Consider the following 17073-nt stretch of genomic DNA (forward strand, 5'->3'; position numbering starts at 1 on the left):
CATGACTCGTATTCCCTCCCTTTCTAAATTATTAATCGTATTTAATTTTATAGATAGATTTTATTTACTTATATATCTAGATATGATATATAGATAGGAGTAAATAAATTCAGAGGAAGGGTGGTTAATACTGTGTCCTATCTGACTACGGCTTCCCTTAGAGTTCATTTGAATTCTGATGACCATTTCACGTCATTTAGAAATGATAGGGGTTAGGATTTTGGGCTTGGCCCATTAAATATTTCAGCTATTTCAAATAAATTTAAAAGGTCCATGTGGTGCAAATCTTTAATCTCATATTGCTAGTGGAAGTTGAGGAGACCATATGACTTTCCTATATATTCAACTCATAGGCTGCCATCAGAAAATATATCAACTTAAGCTAGGGTTTTTGCCTCTTCTCACTATTATGCTGCCACTGTAGCCTAATCCATCCCGAGCACTGGTGAACGAGGGAGCATGTCTACTTTCGCCTTTGGGATCCTGCACTGAGAGGGTGAATAAGGTTTTTGGAAAGCGCCCGGCGCGACTGCTCAACGATTTTCATCACGGATCGTCCTTCATCCAAGCCAGGTGTTGCGGCGCGTCGTCTACGACATCGCCTGCTGCACTCCATCTGCAAGACCGTCTTCGTCCCGTCGAAGTCGTTGGTCTTCCCGAAGGCCAAAGCTCAGTACATACACTGTTATTTGATTTGTTTCAACCATATTTTTTGAGATTATGATCCTGTTGCGTCTTGTTACTAATATGGTAGAACTGTTCATACCAGATCTAGTCATGTTTATGATTTTTTTATTTCAAAATTGAATTATACAATTGACTAATTATTCAACAGCTAGGACTCTAAAGGTGGGAGCACTAGCACGCATAGAGGAAGCATGTGTTAGAACATGAGCTGCATAACTTTTTCTATTTTTATAATAATCGTGATCGAGCTGCATGATGATTGCACTGGCACTCTGTTCACTGTACTGTGACTGGTGGCTGGTGCTGATTTGTTGTGAGAGAAAAATACTGCTGGCTGTTGATTGGTACTGATTTGGTGTGAAAGAAAAATACTATTGGTCGGATGCAGCGAACCGAGTGCGGATCGACGACCAACGGCCCGCTGCCGGATCTTCGTTCTGGCCATGATGGCATCTTATCCGCCGCTGCCTGTCTAGTGGGATGCCCACACATCGCCTGTGCAGAACTGCAGCAGACATACAGTAGTAACAGTGCATCTTATTACGGATACACGAGTTCAGACATACTATACACGCACACACAGACTACAGATGCACGCAGCGACCGGGCTCATCAAACCGACCATTCCGTTCAGTTCAGACTTAAGAGCTGTGAATGCTGCTACAGGCAGGCAGGCTGCTGGCGCCCCCGTCCATTCGAATCTTCGATCCAGCCCGCTCGAACGGTTCGTTTCACAATGCTGCCTTCAATCTGCCTGCCGTACAGTAGCGCGGCGTGGCAGGAGCTCACGATCCACCGGCCGGCTCGAGATCCGCCGTGAGCCCGCCGCCGTCCGCTGCCACGCCAATATTCCAGCGGCACCGACGGCCCTCTCGGCGCGGCAGCCGTCGCCGCAGTCGATCGGCCTATGATGCGGGGGAAACGACGACGTGCGCAACCCGCGCCGGCGATGGGTGTGGCACGCATTCGTTTCGCGGGCTCCAAGTTTCGGGACCGCACCGGACGAGCGCGGCGCGCACGGCACGGGCAAGGGGTGCTGCGCCCCACCTCACCGCCGCGGGAAACCGGAGCTCCTGTGGGGCGCATCAGCAGCTCGCGTACAACTCTGGCTGTATGTTTAGATCTGAAAAAAAGTGGTAAAAAGGATTACATCGGATACTGTAGTATACTGTAGCACTTTTCATTTGTTTGTGGTAAATATTGTCATATCATAGGCTAACTAGGCTCAAAAAATTCGTCTCGCAACATACATCAAAACTATGCAATTAGGTTTTTTATTTATCTACATTTAGTACTCCATACACGAGTCAAAAGATTTGATGTGATAAATGAATAGTGAAGTTTGGAGTGAGAGATTTTGCAACTAAACACAGCCTCTGATGCGTGCATGCGTGCGTCCTGAGGCCGGCCGTGTAGCTTTTTGACCCTGCTGGCGAGGCGACTTTGGTGTGTCTGCCGTGCGCAAACATGCAGACGCGGTGCAGCAGTGCAGTGCATTTCTCCCACGCATTTGCTGGCCGGCGCGCCCCGCACACATTTACAATGGACGGTTAAGAGGAGTGTTTCAATTTTTCACATAAAACGATAGTTCCTACCTAGTAGGAGTACACCACTCCTAGTAAGTGATTGTGGGAGCTCAATCCGTCCACTTCCATTCCCCGTCCATTAAGGGTAGCACATATTAGCACTTATAGATATCCTAAAAAAATTTCTAAAAAAACATATGCTAAATTTTTGAAGTCTTGGTTAAAGTTCCGGCCATGTTTGGAGGAGCTAAAGTTGAATGCTAAACTTTATCACCTATTTGTTAATGTTTGAGTCTTGGCTAAATTTTAGCTCACCATATTAGTACTTTTGTTTGGATACACTGGCGCTAAAGTTCAGCACTTTCACCTATTATCATTTGGATCCAAACGGAGTCTTAGTCCACTACTTCTATTTCGATGAGCTAGTACTAAAATTTAGCCCTTCACCTATTAGCACTTGGATCCAAATTGACTCTAAAACTTGCATTTCCATCAAACAAGCAGGAGATTTCTTTCGCCTCTTATCACCAAACTTGTATTCCTCTCTCTCCAACCAATTTGCCCTGACCAAAAGCACCGGTAGTTCACACGGTCCATGCAGGCAGCAAGCCTACACTTGTAGCGCTGCCGATCTGCAGCTGTCATCAATCTCCTTGGTTTGTTTCGTTCATCCGCTTCAGTGCAGCATTTCCTCCACTTCCCAATATAACACTAGTCTCTTCAGTGCTCCACCCAAAGCCTCAGCTACCAGCCAGCCGAGCCAGTGCACCATCATCCTCCCAGGCCAGCCTCCCCCGAGTCCCGACTCCCGCCCGGGTCAAGGCGATCGCCACCTCAACAAACGGCTGCGCTGCGCTGCCGTCCACAGGGAGCGCAGCCGCGCACGCACACCAACTCCCCTGTCTCGGCGCGGCGGCAGCCTGCCCGCGCCAGACTCCGGTCTCTGTCCCTGTCCCCCTGCTCAGCTCCCGCCAGTGCACACCATGCCGGCGCCCAAATGGTTCCAGAAGCTCAGGAGGAAGAAGGGCAAGCAGCAAGCCGCAGCATGCGGAAGCGAAGCCGCCGACGCGGCGGCGGCGCGCGCGGACAATCGTCCGACCGGCCAGCGCCCGGCGCCGCCGGCGGCGGCGTGCGCCGTGTCGCCGAACAGGGCGTCCTACTACTTCGCCAGCGCGGACCGCGCGCGCCAGGACAAGGAGCTGCCCTGCGCCGCCGACATGGCGCTGGACGTCCGCGTCGACGTGGTGCACCGCCGCGCGGGGGACCGGCGGCTCGGCGGGCTCGACGCGCCGCCGGGGACGCCCGAGCTCAAGCTGCGGCGCATTGTCACGAGGCCGGCCGTCGCCGACGCGTGGGAGAGCGGCGGCGGCTTCAGCAGCGCCAGCGCGACGACGTCGGCCGCCACGACGCCGTCGACCAGGGCGCGCGGGTTCCACGTGAAGCCGGCCGGCGGCAGGAGGCGGCATCATCATCGGCGGCGGCGCGACCACGACGGAGGCGCGAGCAAGAAGGGGAAGGCGACAGTGGCTGCGGAGCAGGAGGCGGAGGAGCCGGCGTCGCCGTTGCGGCGGCACGGGCCCGCGAGGCGGCGGCGGTGGCTGTACGAGAGCCTGGTGGTGGTGAAGGCGTCGTCGGACCCGGAGCGGGAGATGGCGGAGAGCATGGTGGAGATGGTGGTGGCCAACGGCATCCGGTCGCCGGAGGACCTGGAGGAGCTCCTGGCGTGCTACCTCGCGCTCAACGCCGCCGAGCACCACCGCGCCGTCGTCGCCGCGTTCCGCCACGTGTGGTCCCTCCTCGCCAGGCACAGGCTGCTCGTCTAGCACCAGAACAAACCGTATTGCCCCGTGTGAGCTGTGACGATCGAGCGCGCATGACATGACTGCGTCAGCGTGCCCGGATCTCGCCGTGTTCATACTCCATGCCGACCGTACAGGCCGCCCATCGACCGACTAGCGACTACCCGTCCTGAGGACAAGCAAATTCCATTGCTCTCCAGTCTTCACTAACTGTTCTTGCACATTCTTGCTGAAAACCGCGTCGCGCTCTGGATCTTACACTGTACCTGCATTACGTGAGCTTGGCTGCAGAACCTGCCGTGTCGGCCGGCCCGGCACGCCGCCGTGAGGTCCAAGGATGGAAGCAGCGCGCGCGCGCGCGACGCGAGAGCAACCGGTGGCGCGCGCTGCACGCACGCACGGCCGCCGCCCCCCACTTTGCTTGGCAAAAGCGAAGCGAATCGCGCCCTTTACAGCTCGATGCAGCAGGGGATCGATGCCGACTGAGCTGTTGATCACCCGTCTGGGTCTGGCCGACCCGACCGACCCTGCGGGATTTTCCTTTGGAGACCGGCCGGCCAGGCCCTCCTGCTGGGTCTCACTCTCTCACTCCAGGCAGGTAGGTGAGACGAAGGTGGTGGTGAACCGGCCGGCCTCGCCGCGCCGGACCACCAGCCGACTAGCCTCGCATCGGTAGCGTTCGTACCCCGCAACCGCGCGGTGCCTGTGTGGTAGAGCCGGTCGTCGTCTGCCATGATGGTTCGCAATGAGGTGGTGCTGTCTCCGTCCTCTTGATTTCAACCTTTAGGGAGGATGAGGCTGATGCCTATCGCAAATTGCGAATTGGTGAGCTTAGGTTAGGCCGCCGTCCATGGGAAATGGACACCCGATCGACTGCCCGGGATACCATGGGCCACAAAAAAGCTTACTCAGAGTGAAAGTGAAACGGCCACAACTACAGATCTGCTGCCCGCAGCCTCCACTACCACATCCTTCTCTAGCTGTAAGCTGAGACGCCATGTCCGGCATCCTGCGCGCAAGCATCTGCCGCCACTCGCTTCTGGGCCAGCCGAGCGCACGAAGCCGGAGACCATCCCCTACGCCGCGCAGGATCGCGCTGTCAGCCACGCCAGGGCGGATCGGAGGACGAAGCTGCTTTCAGCTGCGATCGCGCACGCCCCTGGCCATCCTGCCAGGCGAGGAAAGCAGAAAGGAGATGGCAGCCGCGCCACCGCGGCAGGGGCCATCCGGCCATGCCTCTGCCACCGTCCCTTGCGCATCGCTGCTCGCCTGCTCTGCGTTGTGGCAGCGACGAGGCAAAAGGTGGCCTTTTGATTCAGAGAGAAGCAGGGCATGAGAAGAAAACATTAGAAAAAAGCCTTGGACGAAAGCTGCACCGTGGTGCCTAGAGCGAGCTATAAAAGAAGAAGCTTTTGACGGGGGCCCGGTGGATTGCGCTCCACTGCTTGTCCTCGCAGCAGTAACAGTGCTGAGGAAAAGTAAGGAGCTAGCTCACTGATCTGTACCGAGCTGTGATCACTGGCACTGTGACTGTAGTGGGCTTCGGTGTTTGGATACGGGCTCCATGAGAAGAGTACAAAGGGACAAGCTTCTAGTGTGCCGCCAGAAGACATTCTACTGCAATTCCTTTTGTTTTTCCCTTTCTTTTTTGAAAGGAATTTTTCCTTTTCTTGTGAATCAAGCGTTAGAGCAATCTTGGGTATTATATTGAAGCACGAGAGGAGCTTTTCTTTTTCCTCTTTGGAGAACAAGACACAAGCAATTAAGAAGACAGGTGCCAGATCAATTAAGAAGAAAAGCAAGTTTGGCCAGGCTAGATAAGGGAACCGAACGATCAAGTGGGAGCAGCATAAGGTCATCAAGTTTCATATACAAGTGCATGAAGCCGCACTCGTTTCGGTGAGATAATATCAAGTGGGAGCCACCCCAAGCTAAAGTGGTAACACCCGAAAACAGAGGGTTGAGAGGGATCGGCGGTGTGGAGGAGGCTGAGGAGAAACAATCGGAAATGTTCTGCTCGGCACAGAGCAGCAGTTGCAGCGGACATCATCACATCAAGCATGGTGGGCAAAAGGGTCCAGGTCAAGGTACAATGGTTTCAACGTCTGATTGGACAGACCGTCAGAGTTTCTAGATTGGTGAAACGTTGGCTGCACCGCTGCCGAAACCTTTCGGTCGGCAGCTGCTGCCCGCAGGCCGATCAGACGTCCGGCTATCAGAGTGAAACGGCTCACTGCAACTCTGCCTTTCGGCAGCTGCCACTACCAGTACGAGTCCAAGGGGAAGCCGAAAACGATAGCGGCCCGGCCCCGGCCCCGGAGGATGACCTCCTTTTCCTTGAGCTGTACTACAGAGGATGGATGCGCAGCCTTTTACAGTAGATCAGAAAAGAAAGGAGTCCCAGCCAGCCCTTGTCCGAAGGTGGATTATTTTTTATTTTAGGAGAAAAGGAAGATGTCCTTGGTGTCAGGGCCTCAGGGGAGCCTGAAAAGGAACCAGTATTGTACAGTACGACGTACGAACGGAGCGGGCATTTCCGACGCCAGAATTTCGGACCGGCTGGAGTGATGGCGTACCTTCACATTCTATCGTTATCTTTTTTTTTATAATTCTATCGCTATCTTTATTGCAGTACAAAGTAGTATAATCCTTTTCCGTTGGAGACGACACTAGACTGTACTCCGACCGTCCAGAAAAGAATGCAACTCTCGCTCCTCGAGATTCAAATTTTTTTAAATTTAAGCAAATTTATATAAAATAGTAATAGCATTAATATTATAAAATAAGTATTATTAGATTAGTCATATAATATATTTTCATACTAAATCTATTTCTATTTGAAGATATAAATGTTAATAATTTTGTATTTGTATACATTTGATCAAATTTAAAATTATTTGACTCATCAAGAAGCGGGACCAATGGAGTAAGCTGAAGCAAAGAAAAGTAAATGCAACAAGCAAACATCAGCAGTAGTGCGCTAAACCAACTCCCAAGTACTTTACCTGATTTTTTTTATCCTGCTAAGCTGTGCTGAACATAACTGTATAAACGTTCTTCGGTGTAACTACTGACATGAAAGTAAATTTGACAAGGTAGAGTATACTATGCCACTCGCAATCCTCGTATCTATGCTCCCATGAAAATTCTGCACAAAGCTCAACTGGTCAGCTCCTATCGCTAACTCTATGATCAGTTGTATTCGTCTGTACCTATGTAAGTTCTCACCGGATCCCAGCACTAAGAGGTGGGAATTCATCTTCATCACCCACTTTGCAAGATCCTGGGGGCCTGAAACAAATGCATAAGTCAAATATTCAAAGCTTCGTACAGAACTGAGACATGTACTGATTCATACTCCATTCAGTTTTGATTGATATATTTCCATATAGCACAATGACCAAGAGCATCAAGTGTGCTTATCAATCTATAAATGCAACATAGATTTTTTTGGTCCTCCAATATTTTAACTGGGAACACCTTATTACTAGTGCTATTTATTGCCACAGCTCATGCCAATAGCAAATATAGCTATCATTTTTGAACATTTGAGTTTTTGAAATATAGCTATCAAAAGTGAACGGAGGGAGTAACATTCTAGTGTATGGTAGATTTCGCTACTACACAAACCTATTGGTACTCCATGACAAAGAGGGTGTTTCGATCCAAATGCCAATGCTAATGTCTAAATGTGCTAAACTTTAGCACTAGCTCATCCAAACAGGATGGGGTGGGCTAAACTTCAGCCAAGACTTAAAAAAGTTTACAGTGGGATATGAGTACTAATATGTGCTAAAGTTTAGCGCTCAATTTTAGGACATTCAAACAGGCCCAAAGTCCCTATACTCCCTTTACTAAAAAAAAGTCCCCAACTCCCAATTAGAACAGAAATACCAGATACTTCGCCAGTCATTTATCTCGCATTTAATGGCTATGAACAGTTGCAGTTGCAGGAATGTATAATCTGTAGACTTCATAATTTAAAGCTATGAACTACTACCAAATTACCTGTTTTCGGTTGTGGCAGCTCTATACCTCTGTAACACCAATGGAGGGGCATCTGTAATGGCAGTTTGTGTGTTAGTAGTTCTGTTTGATTTCAATGCAAAAGGGCCCAAAGATCCAAACTCAATAGTCTCCAATGGTTGACCATTTGCAACAGGGAAGTATGATTGAGAAGTATTAGATACTGGAGGCATCTCTTGGCTATTGATGTTATGACAAGAAAGTAACACCTCTGGCAGCAGTGGCCTTAGGCGACTTCCATTTTCAACGAGATTGTTTGAATTAATCTCCCTTTCTAAACCATTTGGAGAGTTTACTGCATTGCTACATGGCATGTCCCCTGTGCCTCCTACAAAAGGCAGGTGCTCCTTGTGGTTATAACAATTTTGTTTTCCAGCTGATATCTTCTTTGAGCAATCCCAGCCACTTCGTCTGTTTTCCAGATTCAATGGCTCGCAAATCGGTCTTTGCTTTGTCGGCCAATCAAATATCTCATGCTCTTTGCTAGTGCCAAATCTCTGCTTTATGGGCAAGTTCTTGCATAGGCTAGCTCCAGCACACTTTGTAGTATTTGGAATGTTAAATGATTGATGTTTTGGCATCTGATTCATTGCACTGGGAGCTGGTGTAGACTCCATGTCAGTATCATATTGCTTTTGCAAAAAGTTCTTGTTCGAGCATAAATCCTGGCAGTACTTTGGTACATGCCTTGCTTCATCTTCGTGTCGAACAAATTTCTTTTGAGTATGAAAATTGAGCTTTTCGACAATTTTCCTATCTGATCGAACGTATCCTTGTATCTTCAATGCTTGACCTATTGGTAGTTCCTTGGTTCTAGCATCTTGTGCAACTTGCTCCCTGGGAGACACAAATCTTGCTCCTGTGCCTGAGCTGTGGTTGCTTTCAAACCTCAATGGTTGATTTGACAGTGTTTTCCCATTCTCTGTTGAAGGCACCAATCGCTCTTTGTGAATATCATATCTCTGGAATACAACAAATGGAAAATTACATTGTAATCATAGTATATTAACAGGCACGTTTTCTATTGTAAGTGTCCAGTAAATGTTTCGCAAACTAACTGGTTCGGCTTAAGTTACGATGGGCAGTAATAATAAAAATGGTCAAACTGGACCAATTTTTTTTTTCTTGAAACTGACAAGCTCTAATAAAAACATCACCCAGGTTGTGAAAACAGAAGAATATCAAATTGCTAGTAGCTACACACAGACGAAAGATCAGATATTGGCAAACAACATCTCCATACCTTTATTGAAAAGTGCATGTCGGTTCCGCTTCCATGCATCTCAGCACTATCCTCAGAGCTACAACACCATGAAACAGAAGAAACCTCTGAATCAGCATTAGAAGAAGATGGTGAGAGTCCGTTGGATGAAAAATTTGTTCCAGAGGGCAATGAAACGTTCTTCTGCCAAGTCCTGTCCAACGGGTTCTCATTCTGTAAATGCTGTGAAACATATTCCGTGCTCCGAGAACAAAAAACAGGAGATGTATTCCCTCCATTGCTTTTAGCAGATGAAGGCAATAGTAGCCTTGGCATTCCTGCATCGCTGTTGAACAAGACACTATGGGCAGGAATGTGATTGCGAAACATATCAGCAGAAGATGCTTCGTGAACAGACTGCAAAAACCCATCAAACAAGTATTCGAGGTGGTACTGAACTTGGCGCAGGCATCTAAATTGTGAATCCAAATCCCCTGATAGATCAGGCAAGCTCAATGGTGGAGGACGAAGATCTTGTTTTTCCACAGGAACTTGTGACTGTATTGATGGCCTATCATCCATGTGGAAGGCTTTGGCAGTATAGTGACATACCTGCTCCACTTCATGGTTGGAGTAACAATTTCTACTGCCAGCGTGACCGTTACTTTGGTAAAATGATGAATTTTGTTCGGGTGCATGACAGACAGAATTGGATGACCTCGTACTTAAACCAGTACTTAATGCAGTGTTGTGGACCCTTGGAAAAGAACTATTTAAATGTGTAGGTCCATTCTTTCCAAAATGTAAGTTCTTATCACCCAAGCTCTTTGAAAGATGATAAGAAATTGTGTTCTCATGCTGTTCATCATAAGAGATATTCATACTATATATATCTTCCAAAAGAGCCTCACCAGTACCAAAGGAAGCATGAAATGCACCATTGCTGCCAGTATCTGGTCTTACCCCACTTCCATTCCTTCCCAAAGTGGTTTTGAAAAAACCGTAAACTTCATCAGGAATAACTTCTGGTGGTAACATGAGGATATGGCCAAGCTTTCGAGCACCATATAAGAAAGCTGTTCGAATACGATGAAAGCTAGCTGCACAAAATCACCATTCTAAGTTAGCTGATGAGGTACCACAAACACGAAGCTAGGTATGCATGGGTTTATGCAATTCTTGCATACAGACAGCAGGACGGCATAAAATTATGATGCCTGAGCAAGCTTATCCACTTTGTAATTTTTGAAGGCAGGAAGATGTTGTATAAGGATGCAAGTGTACCCTAATGATGTTTTCGGGTCAACTAATTAATTACGATGGCATTCAATTCTAGATCATTTCTCTTAGTTACAAGGAATGCTATTCTGGTTCATTTTATCAATTTTTTGGGTCTACCCAATCACCCAAAATGATTAGGACTTGCATCTCTAGATGTAGAGGATTACTTATAAGATTCATAGACATATCTTGGGTTAGTTCAGACCTCTGTTCACACTTCTGCCAAGATTGTTGCACTCCTTCAGTGGATCAATTATGTTTAGATGTTTCGGACGAAATCTCGTATAGCATGCATCAGAACTTCTTGGAGGTACAGTTGCTTTATCCACTGAGCTCTTAAGGAACTCTTTGTCAAACAGTAAGTCATCAATACGTGTAACTGTAGCTTCAACTGCAAGAAGGATAAATTTTAGAGTTAATTCAGATAATAGGCATCGGGTGATTACTCTGCCAATGAAAGAAATGAAAAGATTGCGAGGTAGCCCACCAATTAAGTTTGGCAAAGATGACAAAGCAACAGGGCCATTTAAACTTATGCAATAGTTGTCCCAGTCAAACTTGCTAAAATATTCCAGAAACCTATAAAGAACCTATTAAAAAAACACAGGGAGATGGAAAACATGTGAGCTTTTCATTATCCAAAAGAGCAACTATGTGTTCAATATCTGAAACAAGTACATTCTTCCAAGACATACCTCCAGAGGGCTGTGGAGAGATTTGTGAAATAGATTGAATATGTAAAGGATAAGTACTTCCAGCGCATATGTGGATATTAGTCCATGTTGAGCTCCTAGTAGGCGACTTTCATAATAGCACCATGCCTTGATCAATATGATGCTCCTTTTAACTAGATGGTTCTTACCAACTTTACGATCAACCTGAAGAAGGAATCGTTATTTGCAATGACTTGGTATGATAAAAACTTAAAAGTATAACTAGACAGCATGAAAACCAATGTTGAGCAACCTACACATTCAACAAGCTAAGTGCCTAAATAACAGGAAAGGCTTTGAAGTGGAACAGTGTATATGTTTGAAATAGGATTTCACACAATAAAATGCATTAATCACCAGCTCAAGGAAGCAGAGTGCGCAGATCCCGCCAGTTTGATTGAATGAGATATCAACTATAATATTTCCAATAGTGCATTTAACAAGCCTGACCTGGATGGACATATAATTCAGATAATTAGATCGGTGTGCAAAACAATAAATAACATGTCAAAGAGGAAGATGAAACACACAGCCCTGAAGTTTAACTCTACATGTATAAGAATTTATTAAATGAGCAGAAATGGAAATGCGAAGTGATCATACTACGACATCAGAGATTGCATAAACCATCATCCAAAACGACTAGGAATGTATAGGAAATGAGAAGTGATAAGATTACGACATCAGAGAAATGGAAATGAGAATGAACCTCAGCATTGATTTGTTCCAAGTCCTTCACTACAAATTCAGCATCACTGTTCTGCTCCTCAGACTCAAGGATGCAGGAAACATCATTAACCAAAGTACTATCATAAGATGTATTTCCAAGGACAGTAAGATCGATATCCCCATCAGGAAGATAAGTCTTAAGTGGAACCGATCCAAATGCAAGAACCTGAGCAATACAGTAAAACAGTGATAGTTAATCATAAAATCAATGTGCCAACATGTTTAACACAGAACAGGTCTACATGAGATAGAAAGGCATTCTATAGGTAACAAAATGGTTAATATAAGTCAAAACCAAAACTTGCATTACTCAAGATAAAGCCTATAGCTATAACTTGCAGTTTGAAAGTTTGAATTATTTCCAGGTCTTCAACAAGACATTTCATGAAGAAATGATTTGCTATTAATATAAAGTTATAAATTGGCTATTCTTCAGATAACAAATATGGTAAAGAAATGGTAGAATGCCACTAGGCATCTCGTAATGTTCCTTGCTTATTTCACTCTACCTCACTAAGGCTGGAAGAAAAATCCTGGTACAATCGGTACTCACCTCCATGACAATCTATTTGCTTATGGCTTTAAACCTTCCTCCATGGGCTTTGAAGGCAATTGATAAGTGTAGAAGAGGGTTTCTGTGGAAGGGTCGAAAAGATGTTAGAGGAGGGCACTGTCTCATTGCTTGGCCCAAAGTGACAAGGTCTATTGAACTCGGTGGCCTTGGCATTTCAAATCTGCAGCAACTCAGTTGGGCTCTCAATTTGCGCTGGCTTTGGTTGCAAAAAACGGAACCCAATAAGGTTTGGAATTTCTCCCCCATCCAGGCTCCAAAGCAGGTTAGGGCTTTCTTCTCGGTGGCCATTGTTTCTGAGGTAGGTAATGGGAAAAATACTTGTTTTTGGTCGGATAGATGGCTGCATGGGCAAAGGTTGGACCAGCTGGTGCCTCACCTGTTTGCTGCGATAGCCCCGAGAGCTCGGAAAAGATCGGTTTTTGACGCATTAACAGCTGCAAGATGGATCACTGACATAAAAGGAGCACTCACACTAGAAGTCCTAGCTGAATACCTTGAGTTATGGGAGGTCCTCTCTAATTTTTCCTTGCAAACAGAAGTGGACGATGTGCACGTGTGGCAATTTTCTGCTACTGGTCAGTACACTACTAAATCAGCTTATGAAGCTCTATCCATTGGAGCTACTGGATTTGGCCCTTGGAAACAGATTTGGAAGAGCTGGGCACCAGGCAAGTGCAAATTCTTTCTATGGACGGCTGCTCTTAACAGAATTTGGACAGCCGATCGCATAACCAGAAAGGGCCTCCCCCACCCGGCAGCCTGTCCTCTTTGCGATCAGGTTGAAGAAACTGCTGACCACCTGCTAGTGGCATGTGTTTTCTCCCGACAGGTTTGGTTCGGAGTATTGCAAATGTTCAACCTGCAAACCTTGGCCCCACAGAACAATCTATCCTTCTTCGAGTGGTGGATGGATGTCAATACTAAAGTTGATGGTCTAGTTAAAAAAGGATTGGACTCCATATTTATTTTGGGAGCATGGACCATCTGGAAGCACCGCAACCGCTGTGTCTTCGACGGGATTACACCTAGTGTCTCTTGTGTTATTTTGGGTATCAGGGAAGAACTGCATCAGTGGTCTTTTGCCGGGGCTCGAGGAGTGTCACACCTCCTCGCCCTCGGATCTCATGTGGCATAAGTTCTAGTTTTTAGCCCTAGTTGGTCAGGCCCCGCTTTGTAGTGTTTTTGTAATAGTTTTTCGGGGTTTTTCCTTGTTTGGGTTGGTACAGGCCCTAAACTGTATCACCTGGGGTTTCCTACCCCCTCCTTCTTAATATAATGATGCGCAGCTCTCCTGCGTTTTCCGAGAAAAAAAAAACTTTTGGCATAGCAGAAAAACATGGAACATTGTACTTATGTCTCCCAGTAACAGTCACATGATGGCAATTCAGCAAAGACTTATCTCCACAATGCCAATTTTTTCCAAGGAGCAAACCGTAATTATTGACATCGACAAATGCTATGAAGAAGCACCATAACATGGCTCCAAATCTAGGGCTAATGGCTGTATGCTACAGCAGCCACACGCTGTGAGGAAATCCAGCTATAAAGGTGCATCACGTACGCATTAAAAGTGATTGGCAGAATAGCAACAAATAAGGACCAGTTTTCAAGATCTACCATCTGTGGGTGAGGTGCTAAGAATTTCCACATATATAAATGTGCAGACCTTAAAGTACGACTCATCAAACAGCGTTCCTGCTGAACTTCAATCAGTAAAATAACAATGAAACTGTGTTCCAACAATGCGCGCTCTACGGCTCTAGGTACATGGCAGCAGAAATGCAGAATTGAAAGCAGGAGGTTGGCAGGCAGCTGTCGGTGCAAAGCAGAGTCTCAGTCCGTCTGTGTCAAATCCTCTACCGCAGAGTCACCATGCCAGGAAGATTCCACAACAGCATTCCTCAATTGCCAAACTATTCAGTAAATTCCACGTGGATGAGTCAACACGGATGGATGGGTGGTTGGATATGCACACTCGAAGCCGACACTGCTGCCAGCTAGTAAAGCAGGCCATCACGGGCAGAAACTGAAAATTAAACCATGATTACAACCAATTTTTTTTGTTTACTTCTTTTTTCTTTCTGCTAAGATAGAAAAGTTTGTCTATACTTTCTCCGGTAAGAAACTTGCCAGATAGAAATTGGTTTTCCTACAGGATATCACGCCCTTCCGTCCGACGTAATGCTCGTGCAGACACAAAAGGTTCTTTTGAATGCTTCACGAAACCCTCTAATCAACAGCACAGAAACGCGTCCGGTTTTGCTCGAGAAAAGGATGTCGGACAGGAACGTGTACATAAGCTAAAAAGGCACAGCTCAGCTCACACCTCAGTCACAGACTGACGGAAAGGTACTCAACAATTCCTATGCTCATGGCAACAGAAAAGAACCCAGCTATCAAAAAAGAAATGATCCCAAATTCGCCACCGTAAATGCCAGCACAACATAATTTATTTTTAAAAAAAACGAAGCTGAACAATAACGACCCGCGGCGAGCAAATAGTTAATCCTGATCCGTACGAATTAAACAGAACAATCAAAGGCTTCGTGAACCCCCTATAGTTGACGAGCTAATCCGGATCCGTACAAGCTCACAGAATAATCAAAGTTAAGCCCCTCGTGAAAGTCATCGCGTCAAATCCCTTGGAAAGCGATGGAAGAAGACTAAACAAACCAAACTAAACTAATAAACAAGAGAAAACGAAGGTTAAACTAACAAAACGGCTCCCAAAGGAGCAAAGCAGACAAGAGGAGAATCCCGAGACATGTCAGGGTGGCATCACGGGAGAGTGCACTAATTACCCGCCAAATCAGAGCACATCCACGCCGAATACCCGAAAAGGCGAAAAGACGAGAACAGACAAACACGGCAGGTCCGGGCGTCCGGCGCCGCGCGCGCGCGCGCGGCCGTCACCGCGCTGCCGGGAGGACGATGCACGCACCTCGCAGCCGAGCGCGGAGCCGACGAGCCTCCGCGCGTAGTCGACGACCTCCGCGCGGCGGCGCTCGGAGGCCTCCGTGGGCCGCACGCGGCGCACCACCTCGTCCGCCGCGGCCCCCGCCGCCGCCGGCACCGCCTCCGGCGCCGGCGCCGGCGCCAGAGGCCCCCTCCCTCCCGCCGCCATCCCGGGAGTCGCCGCCCGCTACCTCGCTGCGGCGGCCATCCGGAATCGTGGAAACGAAACGGAAAGGGGGAGCTCGTGGAAACGTGCTTGGGGGGAGGGGGGATTTTTGGTCGGTCCCTAGTCCCTACTCGCTACCGAGTCCCTGGGGTTTTCGCGGAGCCGTTACGAGTGCTAGGGCGGTGCTCGCCTGCTCGGGTTTCCAGGGGTGGGGGGGTGGGCTGGGTAGGTAGGCGAGTGCCCCGCGTCGGGCGCGCGCGGAAGGAGGGGGATGCCGGGGAGGGGAAGGAACAGGAAACCTGCTGGTGTGGACGCGGAGGGGAGGCGGTGGCGGTGGTGGGGCAGGCCCTGGCGCTGGCGGCCGTCCCTATCTGGATCCGGGATTTTATAGGCGAGTGTGAGTGCTCGCGTCGCCGAGCCTGCCTGCGTGCGTGCGCGTCGCCGAGGTGGGGATGGGACCAGGCGGTGCCCAGTGGAACCGTCGTCGTGGTGACTCTCGCGCGCGCCCAGCCTCGGGCCGTGGGCCGCGGTTTTCCTCCCTGCGTGGTGGGCCTGCGGTGGGGTAGGGGTGGGGGGAGTGAGGCGGCACACGCCGGGTCGCCGGCACCTCGACAGCATGGCACGGATCGGACACTTTGACTCCGGGCGGGATGGTTCGGTTAAAACCGCACATGGGATTAGTGCTGCTCGGTTACGACCGCACACAGCAATTCCAGTTCCGACTTGTGGCTGGCGTCATGCCGTGGCTGGGTTGGTCCGGTCCGAGTTTACCCTACCAAAGACGCAGTGAAAAAAACTTTACGTGCCCAAGGAATCCGGGAGCAGGCCGCGGCGTCTGGGTCTACAAAAGTCCTGAACGGTGGCGGGCTGAGGGATGATGATCGAACGCGAGATCGATCCGCCACGGGACTTTGCGTCTTTGCCGGAACAATTGCCAAGCGCCCGTACCGAGGCCCAGCCGAGCGCCGTTGACCGCAGGAAAGGGAACTAGTAGTTGGGTTGGGTGCCACGATTTCCATCACCGAAGGAACAACGTGTCCGCGGCTTGTCCGCACGTACTTCATTTCCTTTTGTTCCGCTCGGCCAAGTCGTCGCCGCGAGCAGCCGCCCTTCCACCGCCGCCGGCCTGCGCGCGCGCTCTGGGCGCGGCGCGCGGCCGAGAACGCCGTCCACCTCGCGAGCCGCGATGTCCAGTCACCCGCGCGCGCTGGCGTGGCGCGATCCCGATTCCCGCCGCCGCCGCCGGGCTTGGGCGGGGAAGAGCCCGCGGCCACAAGGATCGGAGGAAGCTAGCCAGGAAACAGTCAAGAAAGGCGTTCCCGACTCCCGAGTGCCGAGGCGCGACGCGACCGAAAGGCCGCATGGACCCATCCGTCCGTCCATCCCCTGATCATCTCCCTCTCGCGGCCGGCGGCG

At 48.9% G+C, this 17073-nt stretch overlaps 2 protein-coding genes across 4 annotated transcripts; one reads left to right on the forward strand and one right to left on the reverse strand.

Moving 5' to 3' along the window:
• Positions 1 to 2780: 2780 nt before the first annotated feature.
• On the forward strand, positions 2781 to 4248 carry LOC120652439. Its single transcript, XM_039930258.1, has one exon. It carries the CDS (start codon positions 3197 to 3199, stop codon positions 4034 to 4036), a length of 840 nt encoding a protein of 279 aa, XP_039786192.1. The 5' UTR covers positions 2781 to 3196; the 3' UTR covers positions 4037 to 4248.
• Positions 4249 to 6858: 2610 nt separating this feature from the next.
• LOC120652438 lies at positions 6859 to 15906 on the reverse strand. Of its 3 annotated transcripts, none has more exons than XM_039930256.1 (10): positions 15478 to 15906; positions 11943 to 12128; positions 11591 to 11683; positions 11216 to 11398; positions 11008 to 11110; positions 10726 to 10911; positions 9282 to 10339; positions 8021 to 9000; positions 7225 to 7303; positions 6859 to 7160 (listed from the first exon to the last, which is right to left on the reverse strand). In XM_039930256.1, exons 1-9 carry the CDS (start codon positions 15658 to 15660, stop codon positions 7237 to 7239), a joined length of 3039 nt encoding a protein of 1012 aa, XP_039786190.1. In that variant the 5' UTR covers positions 15661 to 15906; the 3' UTR covers positions 6859 to 7160; positions 7225 to 7236. The 3 variants fall into 3 exon arrangements, with proteins under 3 accessions (XP_039786190.1, XP_039786189.1, XP_039786191.1); XM_039930255.1 differs by having other exon boundaries at positions 7000 to 7160; positions 7241 to 7303; positions 15478 to 15905; XM_039930257.1 differs by lacking the exon at positions 15478 to 15906 and adding an exon at positions 12516 to 15349 and having other exon boundaries at positions 7000 to 7160; positions 7241 to 7303.
• Positions 15907 to 17073: the final 1167 nt, after the last annotated feature.

This window comes from Panicum virgatum, chromosome 9K, assembly GCF_016808335.1.
Source record: "Panicum virgatum strain AP13 chromosome 9K, P.virgatum_v5, whole genome shotgun sequence".
NCBI classification, from domain to species: Eukaryota; Viridiplantae; Streptophyta; class Magnoliopsida; order Poales; family Poaceae; genus Panicum; species Panicum virgatum.

Excerpts from the sequence above, each read along its gene's own strand:
- LOC120652439 (XM_039930258.1), top strand. The coding sequence starts at position 3,197 with ATGCCGGCGCCCAAATGGTTCCAGAAGCTCAGGAGGAAGAAGGGCAAG.
- LOC120652438 (XM_039930255.1), bottom strand. The coding sequence starts at position 15,660 with ATGGCGGCGGGAGGGAGGGGGCCTCTGGCGCCGGCGCCGGCGCCGGAG. Across the intron at positions 10,912-11,007 it reads ATCTTTGCCAAACTTAATTG|TTGAAGCTACAGTTACACGT; the intron begins GTGGGCTACCTC and ends TCCTTCTTGCAG. Across the intron at positions 10,340-10,725 it reads TGGCAGAAGTGTGAACAGAG|CTAGCTTTCATCGTATTCGA; the intron begins GTCTGAACTAAC and ends GATTTTGTGCAG.